Here is a 24,230-nt window from a genome sequence, read left to right on the forward strand (position 1 = left end):
TGTGCTGCCTGCGTTAGTGAGAGTAGGGCGAGCTGCTGCAGACTGTCTCTCAGGGAAAGATTAGTTAGGCTTAACTTGTTCCTGTCTGGCTGCATACCTGTGCTGTGAACCCACCACTGCATACCTGTGCTGTGAACCCACCACTGCATACCTGTGCTGTGAACCCACCACTGCATACCTGTTCAGTGAACCCACCACTGCATACCTGTGCTGTGAACCCACCACTGCATACCTGTTCAGTGAACCTGCCACTGCATACCTGTTCTGTTCAGTGGACCCGCCACTGTATACCTGTTCATTGAACCCACCACTGCATACCTGTGCTGTGAACCCACCACTGCATACCTGTTCTGTGAACCCACCACTGCATACCTGTGCTGTGAACCCACCACTGCATACCTGTTCTGTGAACCCACCACTGCATACCTGTTCAGTGAACCCGCCACTGCATACCTGTTCTGTTCAGTGGACCCGCCACTGTATACCTGTTCAGTGAACCCGCCACTGCATACCTGTTCTGTTCAGTGGACCCGCCACTGTATACCTGTTCAGTGAACCCGCCACTGCATACCTGTTGTGTTCAGTGAACCTGCCACTGCATACCTGTTCTGTGAACCCGCCACTGTATACCTGTTCCGTTTAGTGAACCCGCCACTGTACACCTGTTCTGTTTAGTGAACCCGCCACTGCATACCTGTTCTGTTCAGTGGACCCGCCACTGTATACCTGTTCTGTTCAGTGGACCCGCCACTGTATACCTGTTCAGTGAACCCGCCACTGCATACCTGTTGTGTTCAGTGAACCTGCCACTGCATACCTGTTCTGTGAACCCGCCACTGTATACCTGTTCTGTTTAGTGAACCCGCCACTGTATACCTGTTCTGTTTAGTGAACCCACCACTGCATACCTGTTCTGTTCAGTGGACCCGCCACTGTATACCTGTTTAGTGAACCCGCCACTGCATACCTGTTCTGTTCAGTGGACCCGCCACTGTATACCTTTTCTGTTTAGTGAACCCGCCACTGCATACCTGTTCTGTTCAGTGGACCCGCCACTGTATACCTGTTCAGTGAACCCGCCACTGCATACCTGTTCTGTTCAGTGGACCCGCCACTGCATACCTGTTCAGTGAACCCGCCACTGCATACCTGTTCTGTTCAGTGGACCCGCCACTGCATACCTGTTCTGTTCAGTGGACCCGCCACTGTATACCTGTTCAGTGAACCCGCCACTGCATACCTGTTGTGTTCAGTGAACCTGCCACTGCATACCTGTTCTGTGAACCCGCCACTGTATACCTGTTCTGTTTAGTGAACCCGCCACTGTATACCTGTTCTGTTTAGTGAACCCGCCACTGCATACCTGTTCTGTTCAGTGAACCCGCCACTGTATACCTGTTCAGTGAACCTGCCACTGCATACCTGTTGTGTTCAGTGAACCTGCCACTGCATACCTGTTCTGTGAAAGCGCCACTGTATACCTGTTCTGTTCAGTGAACCCACCGCATCAGTGCGCATACCTGTGCAGTTAAGTGAACCCACCTACCTACGTGAGTGCAAGCAGTGTGACATACCACTCCGTGCATACCCGATATGGACAAAACAGGTAGAGGAAGAGGTAGTGCCAGAGCCAGAGGAAGGCCACCCGGCAGGTCTGCGCGAGGTCGTGTAAATGTAATTTCGTGTGGACCTGGCCCACAGTACAGTGCTCGGAAGAAGGCACGTCCCATCACCTCCCAAGATTGTCAGGACGTGGTTGAGTATTTAGCGACACAGAACACCTCATCTTGCTCAGCCACCAGCGCTACTACTAGCACCACTTCCGCTGCATTTGACACTTCGCAAGAATTATTTAGTGGTGAAATCACTGATGCACAGCCATTGTTGTTACAGCCAGATGAATTTTCACCAGCTAATATGTCTGAGTTACGCGGCAACACTATGGATGTAACGTGTCAGGAGGATGAAGGACCTACTGATGGTGCAAGTTTGGATTTGTCTGAGGCAAGCGAAGCTGGGCAGGATGACTACGATGATGACGGTAATAGGGATCCTCTGTATGTTCCCAATAGAGGAGATGAAGAGGGGGACAGTTCAGAGGGGGAGCCAGAGAGTAGTAGGAGGAGAGAAGTTGCTGAAAGAAGCTGGGGCAGCTCTTCGTCAGAAACAGCTGGTGGCAGAGTCCGGCACCATGTATCGCCACCTATTTACAGCCAGCCAACTTGCCCTTCAGCATCAGCTGCTGAGGTCCCCATAGTGCCCACATCCCAGGGTGGCTCAGCGGTGTGGAAATTTTTTAATGTGTGTGCCTCAGATCGGACCAAAGCCATCTGTTCGCTCTGCCAACAAAAATTGAGCCGTGGAAAGGCCAACACTCACGTAGGGACCAGTGCCTTACGAAGGCACCTGGAGAAAAGGCACAAACAGCAATGGGATGGCCACCTGAGCAAAAGCAGCAGCAGCACACAAAAGCAAAGCCACCCTCCTTCTCCTCTTCCTCCTCCATCAGGTGCATTATCTGCTTCTGCCGCTTTCTCCCTTCCACCTTCACAGGCACCCTCCTCCACTCCGCCTCTGCCCTTGAGCGCTTCCTGCTCCTCTGCCCACAGCAGCAGTCAGGTGTCCGTGAAGGAAATGTTTGAGCGGAAGAAGCCAATTTCGGCCTGTCACCCCCTTGCCCGGCGTCTGACAGCTGGCGTGGCGGAACTGTTAGCTCGGCAGCTGTTACCATACCGGCTGGTGGACTCTGAGGCCTTCCGTAAATTTGTGGCCATCGAGACACCGCAGTGGAAGATGCCAGGCCGCACTTATTTTTCGAGAAAGGCCATACCCCAACTGCACCATGAAGTTGAGAGGCAAGTGGTGTCATCTCTTGCGAAGAGCGTTGGGTCAAGGGTACACCTGACCACGGATGCCTGGTCTGCCAAGCACGGGCAGGGCCGCTACATTACCTACACAGCCCATTGGGTGAACCTGGTGGTGAACGATGGCAAGCAGGGCGCAGCGGACAAAATTGTGACACCTCCACGGCTTGCAGGCAGGCCTCCTGCCACCTCCTCTCCTCCTGCTACATGCTCTTCGCTGTCCTCCTCCTCCTTGGCTGAGTGGCAGTTCTCCTCTCCAGCTACACAGCCCCAGCTCCGCAGGGCCTATGCTGCATGCCAGGTAAGACAGTGTCACGCCATCTTAGACATGTCTTGTCTCAAAGTGGAGAGTCACACTGGAGCAGCTCTCCTGGCTGCTCTTAAGAAACAGGTGGATGAGTGGCTGACCCCGCACCACCTGGAGATAGGCAACGTGGTGTGCGACAACGGCAGCAATCTGCTTGCCGCATTGCATATGGGGAAGCTGACACACATACCCTGCATGGCACATGTCATGAATCTAGTGGTTCAAAGATTTGTGGCAAAGTACCCTGGCTTAGCGAATGTCCTGAAGCAGGCCAGGAAGTTCTGTGGGCATTTGAGGCGGTCTTACACAGCCATGGCACGCTTTCCGGAAATTCAGCGCAAAAACAACATGCCGGTGAGACGCCTCATTTGCGATAGCCCGACTCGCTGGAACTCGACCCTGCTCATGTTCTCCCGCCTGCTAGAACAGAAGAAAGCCGTGACCCACTACCTCTACAACTACAGTAGAATGAAACAGTCTGGGAAGATGGGAATGTTCTGGCCCGACAACTGGACACTGATGGAAAATGCATGCAGGCTCATGCGGCCGTTTGAGGAGGTGACCAACCTGGTGAGCCGCAGTGAGGGCACCATCAGCGACTTAATTCCCTACGCTTACTTCTTGGAGCGTGCTGTGCGTAGAGTGGCGGATGAAGCTGTGAATGAGCGTGACCAGGAACCGTTACGGCAGGAACAGGCATGGGACCAATTTTCATCAGACCCAGCTGTTTCCTCAACACCTGCGGCAGCACAGAGGGGGGAGGAGGAGGAAGAAGAGAAGTCGTGTGCAGAAGATGAGTCAGACTCAGAGGATGATGAGCAAGGTGTTTCTTTGGGGGAGGAGGAGGAGGAGGAGGGGACAGCGGCAGGAGAACAACCTCAGCAGGCATCGCAAGGGGCTTGTGCTGCTCAACCTTCCCGTGGTATTGTTCGCGGCTGGGGGGAGGAGGTTGACTTACCTGACGTCACTGAGGAAGAGCAAGAGGAGATGGAGGGTACTGGATCCGACTTTGTGCAGATGTCGTCTTTTATGCTGTCCTGCCTGTTGAGGGACCCCCGTATAAAAAACCTCAAGGGGAATGAGCTGTACTGGGTGGCCACACTACTAGACCCTCGGTACAGGCACAAAGTGGCGGACCTGTTACCAACTCACCGGAAGGTGGAAAAGATGCAGCACATGCAAAACCAGCTGTCAACTATGCTTTACAATGCCTTTAAGGGTGATGTGACGGCACAACGCCAGCAAGGTACCACTGCCACTAATCCTCCTCCCGTGTCCACGCAGTCAAAGACAGGACGCTCCAGCGATCTCATGGTGATGTCGGACATGCAGACGTTCTTTAGTCCAACGCCTCGCCGTAGCCCTTCCGGATCCACCCTCCACCAACGCCTGGAACGGCAGGTAGCCGACTACCTGGCCTTAAGTGTGGATGTAGACACTGCTGTGAACAGCGATGAGGAACCCTTGAACTACTGGGTGCGCAGGCTTGACCTGTGGCCAGAGCTGTCCCAATTTGCCATCCAACTTCTCTCCTGCCCTGCCGCAAGCGTCCTGTCAGAAAGGACCTTCAGCGCAGCTGGAGGCATTGTCACAGAGAAGAGAAGTCGCCTAAGTCACAAAAGTGTTAAGTACCTCACCTTTATCAAAATGAATGAGGCATGGATCCCGGAGGGCTGCTGCCCGCCCCAAGACTAAGTCAGTCCCCGCACACACAGCATCTCTGCCTGCACGCCGTGTGACTGGCTGCCTGGCCTGCCCCAAGAAGACTAAGTCGCTCCCAGTCCCTCCACACAGCATGTCTGCCTGCAGGCCGCTTGACTACCTTCTCCGCCACCACCAACAGGGTCCGGGACTCCAGGCGGATTGCTGAATTTTTTAGGCCGCTGCTAGCAGCGGCCGCTGTAATAATTTTTCTGGTGCGTGTACATGACTGCCTAATTTTTCTGGCTGCACTGCGGGCAGCTGCAACAACAAAAGAAAAGGCATGTACATGCGCCCATTCCCCTTCGTGATCATTACCTTGCCGTGGTGAAGGGGCTTGCGTATCACAATGAAGCAATGACCGGCGCCTAGATGAGTGTCTCAGGGGGCACACCCACGATAATAAGGTCGTTGCCTCATTGTGGTCAGACCAAATTTGATCAGCTGGACAGTCACTGTTCTGTCATTCAGCTACATCAGCCAGGCGACCATATGGGCTGTAAAGCCACCAAAACCTGCACTCTCGCCATGGTGCGCACCAGTCCAGCACGGCCGTCACTACACAAACAGCTGTTTGCGGTGCGTTACACGGTGAGTTTGGTGTGTCAGTGTGAAGCAGTACCTTAATTACACTACCTGATTGATGTATACACATGCAAGATGTTTGAAAGCACTTTAGGCCTGTCATTTAGCATTCAATGTGATTCCTGCCCTTAAAACGCTGCTTTGCGTCAAATCCAGATTTTTCCCCGGGACTTTTGGCATGTATCCCACTCCGCCATGCCCCCCTCCAGGTGTTAGACCCCTTGAAACATCTTTTCCATCACTTTTGTGGCCAGCATAATTATTTTTTTTTTTCAAAGTTCGCATCCCCATTGAAGTCTATTGCGGTTCGCGAACTTTAACGCGAACCGAACCTTCCGCGGAAGTTCGCGAACCAGGTTCGCGAACCTAAAATCGGAGGTTCGGCCCAACTCTAGAAGACAGGTGGCTCTGTACTGCGCCTGTGTGAGCGCAGGAGAGAGCATGCTCGCGCAGGTGCAGTGTGGAGCCACCCATCTTCGGGAGCACTCAGGTTGCTGAAGACTTCTGAAGCCTCCTTTGGTGGCAGATAGAGCAGTATTTGACCAAATTGGTTCAATACTGCTACCGGGAGACAGCGCTGGAATGCAGCAACTGTGAAAGGAGACGGAAGGCTCTATAGGACCTTAAGCTCCTCTTTCCTTAGCTGATTTTATTGGGGGGGGGGGATTCAAATTGACTTTAAGGTAAGTGACTATAACTCAAGCAATAACCAAATACCAGAAGAAGGCATGTTGACTCACACGACTAGAGTCTTTCTGGAATGGTGAAACAAGTAATTTGAGTGTATCAGTATAACATTAGTCTCTCTGGGTCTTGGGAGGACATGTATGAATAAGACATCTAAAAGTTACCTTTCTTGAGTTGTTAGGTAATGGCTGAGAAGGGGGAGTTGTAAGGTTCTGGTGGTAGTTGATCTGTTGCTTATGAAAGTTGGTTTAAACTTAAATTTTTGTTATATACATGGGACTTAGTTAAAATTAGTTGGTTGGGAACCTTGTGAGTGTGGGGAGAAGGTGTGAGGTCTCGGGATGAAAACTACTATGAGCTTTTGGGCCAACATATTTGTTGGTTGTTGACTGAGATGGAAGGATTAAGCAAGCAGAGTTTTATTTCCATGGCTATATTATGTTATATTATATTTTTGAGTAGGGATGTAGAAGGTGGGGTGTCCAATTCCCAATTAGAAATCTATTATTTGATGGAAAGGCCTCTAGGTGTATGTGAAGGAGTGCTAGCTGGGGGAAAGGGAGAAAGGTGAGCTAGTGTTGCGTTGAATAGTTATAGAGATATAGTCCCAAAAAGGTTTTAACTCTGGACATTCCCAAAAAAATGTGCATGAGGGTACCAATTTGGCCGCACTCTCTCCAACAGCTCTTGGAAGTTAGTTAGTGGAAATTGAGCCATTTTGCGTGTAGTATCCTACCACTTCAGAAGGATCTTATGGAATGTTTCCAAGTGTGCTAGACACTTTGAAAATTTACGGACATTCTGTAAGGCTAAAATATATATGGTTCGGATGTATCTGAGTGCCAGATCAGATCAAACCATGTTTATGTATAGGGTTGGTATGCGGGTTAAGGAGCTGAGTGTACCACAGACAACTACCTTTGGTATGTTTGGTGTTATTCAAGAGGGATAGAATCTTACAAGATATTGAGGGTAGAATTAAGTTATGGGTTCGAATAACATGCAAAATCCTTATGTATGTAAAATATTGGGAATGTGATAAATTGTATTTCTCTGAAAGAGGAGAATGGAAAGGGTTGCCATCTTTAATAAGGTTTTTTTTAATGAGAGTATGCTTTAGAGTACAAAGGTTTGAGGTCTATGTCTTGGATAAATCCCTGGAGTACAGAGAGGGGGAGGGGGAGCTTTACAGTGTTGAAGTCTGGAGAAGTTTGCCAGACAGAATTTCTCCTGAGCTAATAGGGAGGCTTGGATGGTAGGAGGAAGCGAGAAGTGTAAATATGAGTGGTATATTAAGTCCTTAGTACAGTATGGTAGAGTACTCGTTTCAAGTGAAAGCCAGATTTCATCTGTCGGTAAAGACCACCAAGCCTTGGATATATCCAAGACCGAAGACCAGTAGCATGTCTGCAAACATGGAAGTCCAATTTTTCCTAGCGGTTTTGGAGTAGTCAAAAAAAAAGAGAAGGCGATTCTATGTTTCTTGTAATTCCAAAGAAATGTAGAAATATTTTCTCTGGAGTTCCAAGAAAAAATGTTTAAGGAGAGGAATGTTCACAGTATGGAATACGTACAGAATGTTTGGAAGAACTTGCAGTTTGTAGGCATTTAGTTTCCCAAGCCATGAAAGTTCATGTTTGGCTAGGTTAGCAAGATCTTCTTTAACTTTTTTGAGAAGTGGAATCAGGGCCGGGCCGAGGCATAGGCTGGAGAGGCTCCAGCCTCAGGGCGCAGTGTAGGAGGGGTGCACAATTCATTCAGCTGTCATTCCTAATTGTGTATGAAGCAGAAAGAAATAAGAAAAGGGGATACATAGCAGTGACTGCAAGCCAGATAACTAGATATTAAGGTGTTGGGGAGGTTGTGGGCCCTGTGGCGCCTCTTAGTCTAATAGCAATCAGTGTGTGACGGCTGGGGTGGGAGGGATGGAGGGGCGCACTTTGGTGTCTCAGCCTTGGGTGCTGGAGGACCTTGTCCCGACTCTGAGTGGAATATAGTTGAGGGAATATGTACTGTATCTGCTGATTTAGCTGAGAGATTGGTGCCCAGATAAGGGATAGAGTTATGGGCCCATTGAAAAGGGGAATTGTTGGGATATAAGGGATGTCATTGTCGGGTCGATGGATAGGCCTAAGAGGAGTGATTTGCTTTCATTAATTTTGTAATATGACATACCGGAAAAATCTTGAAGTGCTTTTCAAGTGTGAGTTAATAAAGAAATTGGATTTGATAAGCATATGACAATATCGTCCAGTCCACAAAGAGGCCAATCTTCTGTGGCATGCTGTTCAAATGTATGCCGCCCCATCAATGAGTTGGTTCTGATACATTCTGCTAAGATTTCAATTTGAAAACTAGAGGGGTAAGGAAGCACCCCTGGGGGGTTCCATTTGCTAATGGAAATTTAGCAGAGTAAAAGCCTGCAACATTTACTGATGCTGAAGGGGAGGAGTATAAAGCAAATACTGCATCTGTGAAGGGACACCGTAGCCCAAATCTGCCATGGTTGCAGACATAAATCCCCAATGAACTCTGTTGAAGGCCTTCTCCGCATCCAAAGATAGGAATAGGGAAGTTACTTCGACAGAGCTCTGAAAATCTTAGAATATTGAACACTCTCCTGGTGCCATCAGAGGCATGTCTTCTCTTCACAAAGCCTACTTGCTCCGGGGGAGACTAAATAGGGAATAACATGCATCAGTCGGTTCCCCAATATTTTTGCATACATTTTTGTGTCGTTATTAAAGTTAATAGGAACCATGTGTAAAAAAAAAAAAGTCAGATACTTACCTATGGAGAGGGAAGGCTCTCGGTCCTATAGAGCCTTCCCACTCTTCTCCTGGTGCCCTCGGAGCAGTGCTGTCCCTGGTAGCAGTAGTTGACCAATTTAGTCAAATACTGCTCGCTCCATTGCCGAAAGAGGCTTCCCAAACACGGGACACTCCATACTGCCAAGCACGAGCACCCTCTCTGCATGCGCAGTATGGAACCACCTGTCTTCGGGAGCACTTGGCTCCTGAAGACTTCTGAAGTCCCCCGCAGCGGGGGATTCAAACACGAGAGCCAGCGCTGCACCAAGGGCACCGGGAGAGGAGAGAAAAGGCTCTATGTAGGACCCAGAGCCTTCCCTCTCCTTAGGGAAGTATCTGGCTTTTTTTTTTTTTTGTACAGACAGTTCCCATTGACTTTAAAGAGAATCTGTACTCTAAAATGTTTACAGCAAAAAGCATACCATTCTATTCATTATGTTCTCCTGGGCCCCTCTGTGCTGTTTCTGCCACTCTCTGCTGCAAACTTGGCTTGTAATTGCCAGTTTTAGGCAGTGTTTACAAACAAACTAACCAGCTTGTGATAGGCTCACATAAGCAGAGTGTGTGAGTCATACAGAGCCTGCAGGGGGCCTGGAGGGGGTGTGTATAGCTTCTACCAATCATAAGCAGCCCTGCACATTCCACACATTACAGCCTTAGCCCGACTGTGCTGACAGAAGAAAGCAGATTAGATCATATAACAGAGATAACACAGCCACTGTGCAATTAGGAGAAGCTGCAGTAAGCCAGAGCACATTAGAACAGGCAAAGGAACTTATAGGATAGAAGAACTAAGGCTGAAAATTTTGTTACAGAGTCTCTTTAAGGAGGGATATAGAGTGGTAGCTGGAGGGATTTTCAGGATCTTTTCCAGGATTCAGTATAACAGATATCACTGCATGAGTGTATTCCAGGGGCACGGTGCCCAAAGTCAAAAAATGTGATGTAGAAAGAGGGTAAACTCGGCACTATATTCAAAAGGTTTGTGTCCCAAGGGCTCAATAAGCCTTTAAGCAGAAAGTCACAATACCTTGTATGGAATGATTAGCAATAGTTACATAGTTACATAGTTATTTTGGTTGAAAAAAGACATACGTCCATCAAGTTCAACCAGAGAATAAAGTACAACACCAGCCTGCTCCCTCGCATATCCCTGTTGATCCAGAGGAAGGCAAAAAACCCTTACACAGCATGGTCTTATTAGGCCCAAAAGGGGAAAAAATTCCTTCCCGACTCCACATGGTAATCAGATAAAATCCCTGGATCAAAATCATTAGGCATTATCTAGTAATTGTAGCCATGGATTAAATGTGATATGGAAAATCACATTTAATTGAAGTCAAGGTAGTAACCAGTATCATATGTCTCTTTAAAGGACAACTGTAGTGTAGTGAAAGGTATGTGGAGACTACTATATTTATTTCCTTTTAAACAATACCAGTTGCCTGGCAGCCGTGCTGATCTATTTGGCTTCAGTAGTGTCTGAATCACACCAGAAACAAGCATGCAGCCAATCTAGTCCGATCTGACAATAAATACGAAGGAGGCACTCAATTGGCTTTCAAACTTGCACAAATACACTGTGTATTACTGGGTTTTGATAAAACGCAAGTTTGAAAGCCAACTGAGTGCCTCCTTCGTATTTACTATATTGATATTTTGAAGTGGTGACCCGCAGAGGGATTGGGCACCAGCTACTTAGACTTGACCAGGTCTAATTCAACAGGAACTCACTGCAGATTGCTTGTTGTCAGATACACCTGATCTGCTCCATGCTTGTTTAGAGTCTATGGCTAAAAGTATTAGAGGAAGAGGATTAGCAGAGCCAGCCAGGCAACTAGTATTGCTTAAAAGGAAATAAATATGGCAGCCTCCATATACCTCTCACTGCAGTTGTCATTTAAAAACCAAGTTAAGATCAAGTACCTCAAATCCAGCAATATGTAGTAAATCGAAGAATGCGATCAACAGTACCTTTTGATCATGTGTAGGGAATCAGGATTGTGTATGCAACAATGCTGGAGAGGAGTGGTGAAATGTCAGGCTTACTGTAACCACAGTGGTGAAGTCCTGTGAGTGGTGTGCAGGTTCTGTTGGTGGCCGGGAGTGCGTATCCGTGCAGCCGCATTAGATGCTGAAAAGCTCCGTCCTCCATTCACTCTCCCAGGGGCAGCGGTTTGCGTACATAGATCCAAGCCATGAGGCGGAAGTGACACTTGCGCTGTCCTTCCCTGTGTTCCAGAGACCTGCCGGCTGGTTTCCTGGATACGGGGGCTGACAAGGGACAGAATGATTGTGCAGACTGTGCCCAGAGTTAGTGAACTGCACAATTAAAGTGCACTTGCGCAAAATATTCTTGTTTATTAGCATTTAAAATAAAACAGGTACAACTCCCAACCCGGGTTTCGGCTTAGAAGTCTTTGCCAGGCAAAGTCATAAATAGGGATGGTCCAGCCTAGGAGAACTCATGGAGAAGCATGTGATCAGTTTGATCAGCTGATAGATTTGTAAGGCTCTGATTTGCTGGTCCTGATCATGTGTTAAAACAGGAAGTCATCACAGCAAATCAGAGGCTTACAAATCTATCAGCTGATCAAACTGATCACATGCTCCTCCATGAGTTCTCCTAGGCTGGCCATCCCTAATCATAAAATGGCTGAATAGGGATGTTAGTATTGGGGAAAGTAGGAGGCTGAATTGCTTATAATATTTAATGATTAAGCCATCTGGCCCAGGGGATTTGTTTGGTTTGGAGTGATTGATAGCTGAAATTACTTCCTCTAATTTGATGGGTTCATTCAGGGTTTTCAGCTCATGTTTAGAAATGTATGGGAGTGAAAGTTTTTTCAATAAATTTGTCAATTAGCAGCAGTTGGCTGATGGTGTAATGGTTAAGGGCTCTGCCTCTGACACAGGAGACCAGGGTTCGAATCTCGGCTCTGCCTGTTCAGTAAGCCAGCACTAATTCAGTAGGAGACCTTTGGCAAGTCTCCCTTACACTGCTACTGCCAATAGAGCGCGCCCTAGTGGCTGCTGCTCTGCTCTGGCACTTTGAGTCTGCAAGGAGAAAAGCGCAATATAAATGTTATTTGTCTTGTCTTGGCTTGTCTAGAAGGTTGTGGTGTAGACAGATCATCTTTAAGGCCTCTTTCCCACCAGGACGTTGCGTTTTAGGGGACGTTATAGGTCGCATAACGTGCCCCTAACGCAACGCCTGGTGGTGTTGGAGCAGGACGCTACCTAGAGCTGCGTTATGCAGCTCTTGGTGCTCCTTTTTGGTGCTATGGGATGCGGAGACCACGTGATCCGCATCACGTGGTCCCGCAAGCCAATCGCCGCACAGAGCAGCCGCTCCAGGAAGTAGTCATCACATCACAGTGCAGTGAATATTAATTAGCCATGTGGCTGGCAGAGGAGGAGGAGCAGAGGAGGAGGAGGGGAGACCTCCTCCTTCAACATTACTGAGCACGTGCAAACAGTCTAACGCGGCTTGGCCGCGTATAACGCACAGCATGCAGCACTTTAACTTGACGTCAAGCGTTACACTGTAACGCAACGTGGGCACTGTGAACAGCCCATTGATTTTTCATTACTGTGCGGTGGGCTGCATTACAGGATGCTCTAACGTGTGCCTGTAACTTCCCACTGTGAAAGCAGCCTAAAGGACAACTGAAGTAAGAAAAATATGGAGGCTGCCATATTTATTTCCTGTTAAACAATACCAGTTGCCTGGCAGCCCTGCTGGTTTCTCTGCATCAGTGTCTGAATCACACCGGAAACAAGCATGCAGCTAATCTTGTCAGATCTGACATTAATGTCAGAAACCCCTTAGTTATGTTATGCTTGTTCAGGGTCTATGGCTTAAAGTACTATAGGCAGAGGAACAGCAGGATAGCCAAGCTTTTAGTAAGCATTGCTTAAAAGGAAATAAATATGGCAGCCTCCATATCCCTAACAGTTGTTTTTTTAAGGTTATATAGCATACTATAATAAGAACTAAAGGCATTTGCTATATCTCTTGGGTTGGAGAATTTTTATTTAGAGATGGGATTGGTAAAAGAAAAATGATTCTTTGTTTTGCTAGTCTTTGCTTAAGTATTCTAGCTAAGAGCTTACTGGCTTTGTTTTTTTGGGGAGCAATTCTATAGTCTGAGCTCCCTAATGGTGTTCAGAGCAGAGGAGAATCCTAAGTTTCTGTCTGAATGTGAATAGATCTTTATCTATATTTGGGAGACTGATTGATTTAGTTGTTCCAGTTTTTTTAATTTGGTCTAAAAGCTCAATTAATAGGGATTCCCTTTTCTTTTTTTGAAGGGCACCCAATTGAATAAAATATCCACGTATAACGACTTTGTGTGCCAACCAAAAAACAACCTCTCCAGTACCGCCCTAATTCTGATCATGAAATATTCATTGATTTGCTGGGAAATCGAGTCTACGTGAGATTGAGACTTGAATAAGGAATCATTCAATTTCCAAAGAGGTCTGTCCAAGTGAAATGGGTTACTCTTGATATGAAGTAATATTGGGGAAAGATCTCACCATGATATTAGAGTTAGACCAATGGAAGCTTTGATAATTGTCTATAACGTAGAGCAATCTGTTAAAAAAAGACTATCCTGTAATAAGAGGAGTGGATTTGTGAGAATACCGTATAATCTCTTTCATCCCCACAAGCTCTCCAGGGGTTGTGTAAGTTTTCTTCCATGATCAGTGGTGTAATGGAAGAGGAATTTGGGGGGGTTAGCGGAGTCTAAGTGGCCAGATAGGTAGCAGCTGAAATCTCCCCTTAAGAGGAGGGTGTCTTCTTCAGTTTTATTAATTTTTGAGATTAGGGAGATTACAAAAGATTTCTGGCATTGGTTTGGCACATATAGGTTGACAAGGGTGAGTTTCATGTTGTTTACAGAGCATACAATAACAGATCTACCAGATTTGTCAACAATGGAGTGGTAATGGAGTGGTGAAAAAAAGTCTGAGCTGCTAAGCTGGAACAACCCAACTGGAAATCCCTCTGCCGAGGGACATGGAGGAGCAGACGCATCACAAGAACTCCTATACTAGTGGTGACAGCAGATAGCCGATAACTCCAGGGGAGTTGTGGCGACAGTAAACAGAGGGCCAACAGATATCAGTTACACCCACTTGTAGATGCTGAAAAACTGGAAGTAAGAATCACATTGTTTGAGCTGAGAAGTGGATGGATCTTTCCTCATTGACTGTAAATACAAGGAGGATGTGTATGTGGCTATGCAGAGTGGGAAGAGAGCTCAGGAGTCTAGCAGGGAGTAACTTCTTGTGCAGTTTTCATGGAATCTATGGACACTTTTTAAGGCCTAGATCACATTATAAATTGCCAGTGAGATCGCAAGTGTGAGTGCTTTTTCCAACGTTATTAGAGTGATTTGTGATTTTATAAAGCCCTTTTGTAAGTGCTTTTGTGTGGTGATTAGTGTTATTTTTTTCCTGCCGTCAATCAGGAAGTGAAATCTTTGACCTGGAACTCAATCTTTTTAATGTTGTTTTTTCTTTAAAAAAAAAAAGCACTCACAAACTCGCTTTTCCAAGTGCTTAGCGATTTTCCTATCCCTGGCATTGAAGGGCAAATGCTCAGGAAATGGTGCAGGAGCCGCGTTTGGGATTGGAAAGAAAGCTCATCGTTCATGTGAGAATACACACATTGAAATTCATTGCTCAAGTGCTTCTAAAGCACTTTTTAAAATCGACAGCACTTTTAAAAAGCTCAAAGTGCTCATAATGTGAATAAGCCCTAAATATCATTTTGTTTTAGACTTTGGTGTTTTTTGCAGCAGTGTACCATTTTTCATCTTTGTTGTAAGATTGGAAGTGCAGCTTAGAGAAATCATGCAACAGCGCCACCCACTGATTACAAAAAGCAGTTATTTAATTAAGCTTAAAACTTTTCCCACACTCAGCACATGAATAGAAAGACAAGGCATGATTTATTCCCAAACTATTCCCACCCTCAGTACATAAATAGAGCTACTCACCAGTGTGAGATCTCTTATGAATGACAAGGTATGATTTACGACCAAAACATTTCCCACACTCAGTACATGGATATGGCTTCTCACCAGAGTGAGATCTTTCATGTTTGACAAGGTTTCCTTTGTCTCCAAAACATTTCCCACACTCCGCACATGAATAGGGCTTCTCACCAGTGTGAGATCTCTCATGTATGACAAGGCTTGATTTTCTCCCAAAACATTTACCACACTCAGCACATGAATGGGGCTTCTCACCAGTGTGAGATCTCTCATGCATGACAAGGCTTGATTGACTCCCAAAACATGTCCCACACTTACCACAAGTATAGGGTTTCACATTAGTGTGACATCTCTCATGGATGACAAGATGGGTTTTACGCCTAAAACATTTCCCACACTCAGCACATAAGTATGGTTTCTCACCAGTGTGAGATCTCACATGTCTATCAAGATGGGATTTACGCCCAAAACATTTCCCACACTCAGTACATGAATAGGGTTTATCACCAGTGTGAGATCTCTTATGTCTGACAAGAAGTGAATTCCGAGCAAAACATTTTCCACACTCAGCACATGAATATGGATTTTCTCCAGTGTGAGATCTGACATGAATGACAAGCTTTGATTTACGCCCATAACATTTCCCACACTCAGCACATGGATAGGGCTTCTCACCAGTGTGAGATCTCTCATGACTGACAAGATTTGATTTTTGACCAAAATATTTCCCACACTCAGCACATGAATAAGGCTTCTCTCCAGTGTGAGTTCTCTCATGAATGGTAAGATGTGATTTCTGTGCAAAACAGTTCCCACACTCAGCACATGAATAGGGCTTCTCACCAGTGTGAGTTTTCTCATGACTGATGAGCTGTGATTTGTATATAAACCATTTTCCACACTCAGAACATGAATAGGGCTTCTCGCCAGTGTGAGATCTCTCATGTGTGACAAGAGCTGATTTCCATATAAAACATTTCCCACACCAGGAACACGAATAAGACCCTCCAGCAGGTGGAGAGCTGTGCTGGGTATGAGGCCCCTCAGGGTTAGACAGGTGAGGGGAGCCTGGGGGAATATTTGGGATAACCAGGATATCTGCAGCAGACTCTTGTCCAGGGACATCATCATCCGTTGTACAGTCTGTGGATACAGAGAGACAAGTCTCTGAGAGGTTCCTGATGCTGGGACTCCGTGCTGCAAATAGAGAAACATCATCACTTCCTGTTAGAGAATTCTGAGGGGAGGAGCGATTGTCAATGAGAACCTAGTTCCCATTCGCCAATCAAAGTGCCTGTGATTAATGAGATGCCGGTGGTCATTGATAAAAACTAAAGTAAGGCATACATGCAGGACTTTGTGTGCGTTGTCCACAGTACACAGGAGGAAGGAACTGGGGGAGAGGGGATCTGGTGGATGAATAGTAAATTACACCTTAATACATTACATAAAAATACATAAATCCCCCATTACAATTAACCCCTTTCCTCCCACATCCTCCCATAGTTACCAAAATAAAACATTTAAAAAAATACATAAACAGTTACCTTAGGGACTCAACTGTTTCATATGTGTGTGTGAGGGGCATATTACTGTAATTTTTGCAAATAAGGGTCTATAATTAGTGACAGACGCAAAACTGGAAAACTATACCTTTTTTTCCAAATAAAATATTGTCATTACACATTGTACTAGGGACACAATTTAAATGTTGCAATAACAGGGACAAATTGGCAATTAAAATGTGTGGGTTTTATCCACAGTAGAATGTTTTACTTTAAAACTATAATGGCCAAAAACAGAAATAATTATTTTTTTCCATTTTTTTCTTATTATTCCCGTTAAAATGCATTTAGAATTAAACAATTCTTAGCAAAACATACTACCCAAAGAAAGCCTATTGATGGCCAAAAAAAAGACAAAAAACAAAACAAAAACAAGATATAGATCATTTAGTTGTTATTACTAGTGATGAAGTTATTGGCGAATGACAGGAAGGAGTGCTAAAAGGTGAAAATTGCTCTGATCCACAAGGGGAAAAAACCCTCAGTGGGGATTCCCGATTGGCTGCTGGCACTATTTAACCACTTGAGGACCACAGTCTTTTCACCCCTTAAGGACCAGAGCCTTTTTCTCCATTCAGACCACTGCAGCTTTCACGGTTTATTGCTCGGTCATACAACCTACTATCTAAATGAATTTTACCTCCTTTTCTTGTCACTAATACAGCTTACATTTGGTGCTATTTGATTGCTGCTGCGAGTTTTAGTTTTTATTATATTCATTAAAAAAGACAGATTTTGTCAAAAAAATGATTTTTTTTTTACTTTCTGTGCTGACATTTTTCAAATAAAGTAAAATTTCTGTATACATTTTTGTCCAAATTTATTGTGCTACATGTCTTTGATATAAAAAAAAACATTCAGTGTATATTTATTGGTTTGGGTAAAAGTTATAGTGTTTACAAACTATGGTGCCAAAAGTGAATTTTCCCATTTTGAAGCATCTCTGACTTTTCTGAGCACCTGTCAGGTTTCATGAGGTGCTAAAATTCCAGGTTAGTATAAATACCCCACAAATGACCTCATTTTGGAAAGAAGACATCCCAAAGTATTCACCGAGAGGCATGGTGAGTTCATAGAAGATTTTATTTTTTGTCACAAGTTAGCGGAAAATGACACTTTGTGACCAAAAAAAAAAAAAAAGTTTCCATTTCTGCTAACTTGTGACAAAAAAATGAAATCTGCCACGGACTCACTATGCTCCTCTCTGAATACCTTGAAGTGTCTACTTTCCAAAATGGGGTCATTTGTAGGGTGTGTTTACTGTCCTGGCATTTTGGGGGGTGCCTAATTGTAAGCACCCCTGTAAAGCCTAAAGGTGCTCATTGGACTTTGGGACCCTTAGCACAGTTAGGCTGCAAAAAATTGCCACACGTGGTATTGCCGTACTCAGGAGAAGTAGTATAATGTGTTTTGGGGTGTATTTTTACACATACCCATGCTGGGTGGGAGAAATATCTCTGTAAATGACAATTTTTTGATTTTTTTCACACAATTGTCCATTTACAGAGATATTTCTCCCACTCAGCATGGGTATGTGTAAAAATACACCGCAAAACACATTATACCACATGTGTGGCACTTTTTTGCTCCATAACTGCGCTAAGGGGCCCAAAGTCCAATGAGTACCTTTAGGATTTCACAGGTCATTTTGAGACATTTGGTTTCAAGACTACTCCTCACGGTTTAGGGCCCCTAAAATGCCAGGGCAGTATAGGAACCCCACAAATGACCCCATTTTAGAAAGAAGACACCCCAAGGTATTCCGTTCCGGAGTATGGTGAGTTCATAGAAGATTTTATTTTTTGTCACAAGTTAGCGGAAATTGATTTTTATTGTTATTTTTCACAAAGTGTCATTTTTTTTGTCTTCTTTCTAAAATGGGGTCATTTGTGGGGTTCCTATACTGCTCTGGCATTTTAAGGGCCCTAAACCGTGAGGAGTAATCTTGAAACCAAATGTCGCAAAATGACCTGTGAAATCCTAAAGGTACTCATTGGACTTTGGGCCCCTTAGCGCACTTAGGGTGCAAAAAAGTGTCACACATGTGGTACCGCCGTACTCAGGAGAAGTAGTATAATGTGTTTTGGGGTGTATTCTTACATATACCCATGCTGGGTGGGAGAAATATCTATGTAAATGACAATTTTTTGATTGTTTTTTTTTACACACAATTGTCCATTTACAGAGAGATTTCTCCCACCCAGCATGGGTATGTGTAAAAATACACCCCAAAACACATTATACTACTTCTCCTGAGTACAGCGATACCACGTGTGACATTTTTTTGCAGCCTAGGTGCGCTAAGGGGCACAACGTCCTATTCACAGGTCATTTTGAGGCATTTGGTTTCTAGACTACTCCTCACGGTTTAGGGCACCTAAAATGCCAGGGCAGTATAGGAACCTCACAAGTGAACCCATTTTAGAAAGAAGACACCCCAAGGTATTCTGTTAGGAGTATGGTGAGTTCATAGAAGATTTTTTTTGTCACCTCTGGCTTGCTGACTATTATATTGCATACCCATCAGATTGGCTGCCATCTGACTACTGTCTATGACCCTGGACTGTTTGACTATGATATTTGCCTGTCTCTTCCTAGTGAGTCCTGGTGGTACCACTGTCTGACAGCCTTCAGTTCCTATACCTTGTGCAGTAAGGCCTGGGTGTAACCGTGTGCTGGGTAGACACAACATGTCTCCCGAGGCTGAGTTCCACACAGGGTGAGGACTGAGGTGGAGAGTGGGGAATAGGGACTGATGTAAGACGGTGTATCCACTAGGCCTTATACTATGAGGGTGTCACTCCCTCCTGGTCAGAGTCTCTGTTGGGCAGCTCTAGTGATTTGTGCAGCGATCTGTACACACTGCTGGTATTGCAGCTATGAGGGTGTCACTCCCTCCTGGTCAGAGTCTCTGTTGGGTAGCTCTAGTGATTTGTGCAGCGATCTGTACACACTGCTGGTATTGCAACTATGAGGGTGTCACTCCCTCCTGGTCAGAGTCTCTGTTGGGCAGCTCTAATGATTTGTGCAGCAATCTGTACACACTGCTGGTTTATGCAGCTATGAGGGTGTCACTCCCTCCTGGTCAGAGTCTCTGTTGGAAAGCTCTAGTGATATAGCTGCAATAACCAGCAGTGTGTACAGATTGCTGCACATGAGGGTGTCACTCCCTCCTGGTCAGAGTCTCTGTTGGGCAGCTCTAGTGATTTGTGCAGCAATCTGTACACACTGTGGGTTATTGCAGCTATGAGGGTGTCACTCCCTCCTGGTCAGAGTCTCTGTTGGGCAGCTCTAGTGATTTGTGCAGCAATCTGTACACACTGCTGGTTATTGCAGCTATGAGGGTGTCACTCCTCCTGGTAAGAGTCCCTGTTGGGCAGCTCTAGTGATATAGCTGCAATAACCAGCAGTGTGTACAGATTGCTGCGCATGAGGGTGTCACTCCCTTTTGGTCAGAGTCTCTGTTGGGCAGCTCTAGTGATTTGTGCAGCAATCTGTACACACTGTGGGTTATTGCAGCTATGAGGGTGTCACTCCCTCCTGGTCAGAGTCTCTGTTGGGCAGCTCTAGTGATTTGTGCAGCGATCTGTACACACTGCTGGTATTGCAGCTATGAGGGTGTCACTCCCTCCTGGTCAGAGTCTCTGTTGGGTAGCTCTAGTGATTTGTGCAGCGATCTGTACACACTGCTGGTATTGCAACTATGAGGGTGTCACTCCCTCCTGGCCAGAGTCTCTGTTGGGCAGCTCTAATGATTTGTGCAGCAATCTGTACACACTGCTGGTTTATGCAGCTATGAGGGTGTCACTCCCTCCTGGTCAGAGTCTCTGTTGGGCAGCTCTAGTGATTTGTGCAGCAATCTGCACACACTGCTGGTTATTGCAGCTATGAGGGTGTCACTCCCTCTTGGTCAGAGTCTCTGTTGGAAAGCTCTAGTGATATAGCTGCAATAACCAGCAGTGTGTACAGATTGCTGCACATGAGGGTGTCACTCCCTCCTGGTCAGAGTCTCTGTTGGGTAGCTCTAGTGATTTGTGCAGCAATCTGTACACACTGTGGGTTATTGCAGCTATGAGGGTGTCACTCCCTCCTGGTCAGAGTCTCTGTTGGGCAGCTGTAGTGATTTGTGCAGCAATCTGTACACACTGCTGGTTATTGCAGCTATGAGGGCGTCACTCCCTTCTGGTCAGAGTCTCTGTTGGGCAGCTCTAGTGATTTGTGCAGCAATCTGTACACACTGCTGGTTATTGCAGCTATGAGGGTGTCACTCCCTCCTGGTCAGAGTCTCTGTTGGGCAGCTCTAGTGATATAGCTGCAATAACCAGCAGTGTGTACAGATTGCTGCGCATGAGGGTGTCACTCCCTTTTGGTCAGAGTCTCTGTTGGGCAGCTCTAGTGATTTGTGCAGCAATCTGTACACACTGTGGGTTATTGCAGCTATGAGGGTGTCACTCCCTCCTGGTCACAGTCTCTGTTGGGCAGCTCTAGTGATTTGTGCAGCGATCTGTACACACTGCTGGTTATTGCAGCTATGAGGGTGTCACTCCCTCCTGGTCAGAGTCTCTGTTGGGCAGCTCTAGTGATTTGTGCAGCAATCTGTACACACTGCTGGTTATTGCAGCTATGAGGGTGTCACTCCTCCTGGTCAGAGTCTCTGTTGGGCAGCTCTAGTGATTTGTGCAGCAATCTGTACACACTGCAGGTTATTGCAGCTATGAGGGTGTCACTCCCTCCTGGTCAGAGGCTATGTTGGGCAGCTCTAGTGATTTGTGCAGTGATCTGTACACACTGCTGGTTATTGCAGCTATGAGGGTGTCACTCCTCCTGGTCAGAGTCTCTGTTGGGCAGCTCTAGTGATTTGTGCAGCATTCTGTACACACTGCTGGTTATTGCAGCTATGAGGGTGTCACTCCTCCCGGTCAGAGTCTCTGTTGGGCAGCTCTAATGATTTGTGCAGCATTCTGTACACACTGCTGGTTATTGCAGCTTTGAGGGTGTCACTCCCTCCTGGTCAGAGTCTCTGTTGGGCAGCTCTAGTGATTTGTGCAGCAATCTGTACACACTGCTGGTTATTGCAGCTATGAGGGTGTCACTCCCTCCTGGTCAGAGTCTCTGTTGGGCAGCTCTAGTGATATAGCTGCAATAACCAGCAGTGTGTACAGATTGCTGCGCATGAGGGTGTCACTCCCTTTTGGTCAGAGTCTCTGTTGGGCAGCTCTAGTGATTTGTGCAGCAATCTGTACACACTGTGGGTTATTGCAGCTATGAGGGTGTCACTCCCTCCTGGTCACAGTCTCTGTTGGGCAGCTCTAGTGATTTGTGCAGCGATCTGTACACACTGCTGGTTATTGCAGCTATGAGGGTGTCACTCCCTCCTGGTCAGAGTCTCTGTTGGGCAGCTCTAGTGATTTGTGCAGCAATCTGTACACACTGCTGGTTATTGCAGCTATGAGGGTGTCACTCTCCTGGTCAGAGTCTCTGTTGGGCAGCTCTAGTGATTTGTGCAGCAATCTGTACACACTGCTGGTTATTGCAGCTATGAGGGTCTCACTCCCTCCTGGTCAGTCTCTGTTGGGCAGCTCTAGTGATTGGTGCAGCGATCTGTACACACTGCAGGTTATTGCAGCTATGAGGGTCTCTCTCCCTCCTGGTCAGTCTCTGTTGGGCAGCTCTAGTGATTTGTGCAGCAATCTGTACACACTGCTGGTTATTGCAGCTATGAGGGTGTCACTCCTCCCGGTCAGAGTCTCTGTTAGGCAGCTCTAATGATTTGTGCAGCATTCTGTACACACTGCTGGTTATTGCAGCTTTGAGGGTGTCACTCCCTCCTGGTCAGAGTCTCTGTTGGGCAGCTCTAGTGATTTGTGAAGCGATCTGTACACACTGCTGGTTATTGCAGCTATGAGGGTGTCACTCCCTCCTGGTCAGAGTCTCTGTTGGGCATCTGGCCGACACCAACAAAGCCAAACACAAGACATTCCTCCCAGCTGTTCTATAGGATTCTATAACATGAATAAGCTGCTGATGTTTTATAACTCATTGTTTCTGGATGTGTGTCTGGATTGTCAGAGAAATGAGGGAATTGTTTGCATGTTTACTGATTGTCCTGACATAATGCATTATTATAGTAGCTGTGCAGCCAGTATACACATGGCTTCCATATTACTGCTCACATTTGTTTTGCTGTTGATGTGAGCCCCACTTTGATCAGGCAAAGTTGCCCCAAATGACACCAGTTGCCCCACTTTGGGCTGTGGTAATTATCCCCCTTGCCAGATCTGTCATTTCACTACTCACTCCCTGCCTAATATTCTTGCACTATGGGGGCAGCTTCCTGCTCTTGCTCTTGTGAATACTTGTTTAGCATAATTGCACTTGGCATAGTTGTTTACTAGAGGGATGTTTTAGGTACCTTTCACTTCAGTCTCCCCTCCCCCAAATATCACTCACATTCTTACAGCCCCTCCCCCAGTTATTGGCATCATGTGATCTATACTGGGCCCAGCTGGGGCATATTTCTTAGTCAACTTAATAAGTCTTTTAAATATCTAATGTTTATCACTCACCTGTGCTCATTCCTGTAATGTCTTCCTCCTTAGATGCTCTCATCATGTCACCCTCCTCCATAGACTGCTGATCACCCCTCAAATGTGTCTCTTCTTCTTCCTCTTTAATTGTCCTCATCATGTCACCCTTCTCCATAGACTTCTGATCACCCCTCACATATGTATCATCTTCTTCATTTTTAATTGTCCCCATCATGTCACCCTCCTCTATAGACTGCTGATCACTCCTCACATATGTCTTTTCTTCTTCCTCTTTAATTGTCTCCATTATGTCACCTTTCTCTATATATTGCTGATCACTCCTCACATTCGTGTCTACTTCCTCTTTAATTGTCCTCATCATGTCACCCTCCTCCATAGACTGCTGATCACTCCTCACATATGTCTCTTGTTGTTTGAGCTCAGACATTAGTTCTGAAAAGAATAACAGATTATAGCTGAAAGATATTAGCAGTAATAAACAGAGCACAGAAAAGTACATAATTTGCTAGGGGGTGATAATATCCCATAAGCTGTGGTCTCCTGCACATTCAGTACCACAGTCCTCTCTGCCAGTGTGCCTTGCTCATCATCTGGTGCTTCTCTCCTCCTCTCCATGCACACATTCCTGGGAGGTTACAGCAGTGACGGCAGCTGTAGATGGATGAGGACGTGAAGAGAGAACAGCTGGAGACAGAGGAAGATAGGAGCAGAGGCCTGCAGCTAATTAGCTATAAATTATCATTACTTATGGCTCCGGCACCTGATGAACTAGGCAGAGGGGACTGCAGCTCCATATTCTGCCATACCTGAGCTGGCCCTGGATTTATAGCATAAGAAGTAATAGAAATCCAGAGACAAGGTAATACAGAGAGTGTGCATACGTGTGAGGCACCAGCTGGAGGTGGTAGTTGCTCCACGAGGATCTTATGGGCTCAGTATTCCATGGCATACAGGATCAGCCAGTCACAGCTCCACTCCGCACTATTCACAGATTATATTCCTCTCTGTCTCCATCCCTAAGGAGCAATTATCTAATCTAATCCACCATATAGATACTTTGTACCATTCTCAGGAATAAAGGCCTACTACTCTAAAAATGCAATTCTACTACTCCCTGCAAGTTCTTTCCTTAACCTCTTCTGGAGCAGGCTAGTT

The 24,230-nt window shown here is 46.1% G+C and overlaps 1 protein-coding gene across 1 annotated transcript in view; it reads right to left on the reverse strand.

Annotated features, from left to right (window-relative positions):
- Positions 1 to 14,834: 14,834 nt before the first annotated feature.
- The window catches only part of LOC137537153 (zinc finger protein 208-like), a 289,307-nt gene continuing 279,911 nt past the window's right edge, over positions 14,835 to 24,230 (reverse strand). The window contains exon 9 of the mRNA XM_068259276.1: positions 14,835 to 15,967. Coding sequence (XP_068115377.1) covers positions 14,958 to 15,967 — 1,010 coding nt within the window. The 3' untranslated portion in view covers positions 14,835 to 14,957. The remainder of the gene's footprint in view (positions 15,968 to 24,230) is intronic.

Source organism: Hyperolius riggenbachi, chromosome 10, assembly GCF_040937935.1.
Source record: "Hyperolius riggenbachi isolate aHypRig1 chromosome 10, aHypRig1.pri, whole genome shotgun sequence".
In the NCBI taxonomy this organism is placed as follows: domain Eukaryota; kingdom Metazoa; phylum Chordata; class Amphibia; order Anura; family Hyperoliidae; genus Hyperolius; species Hyperolius riggenbachi.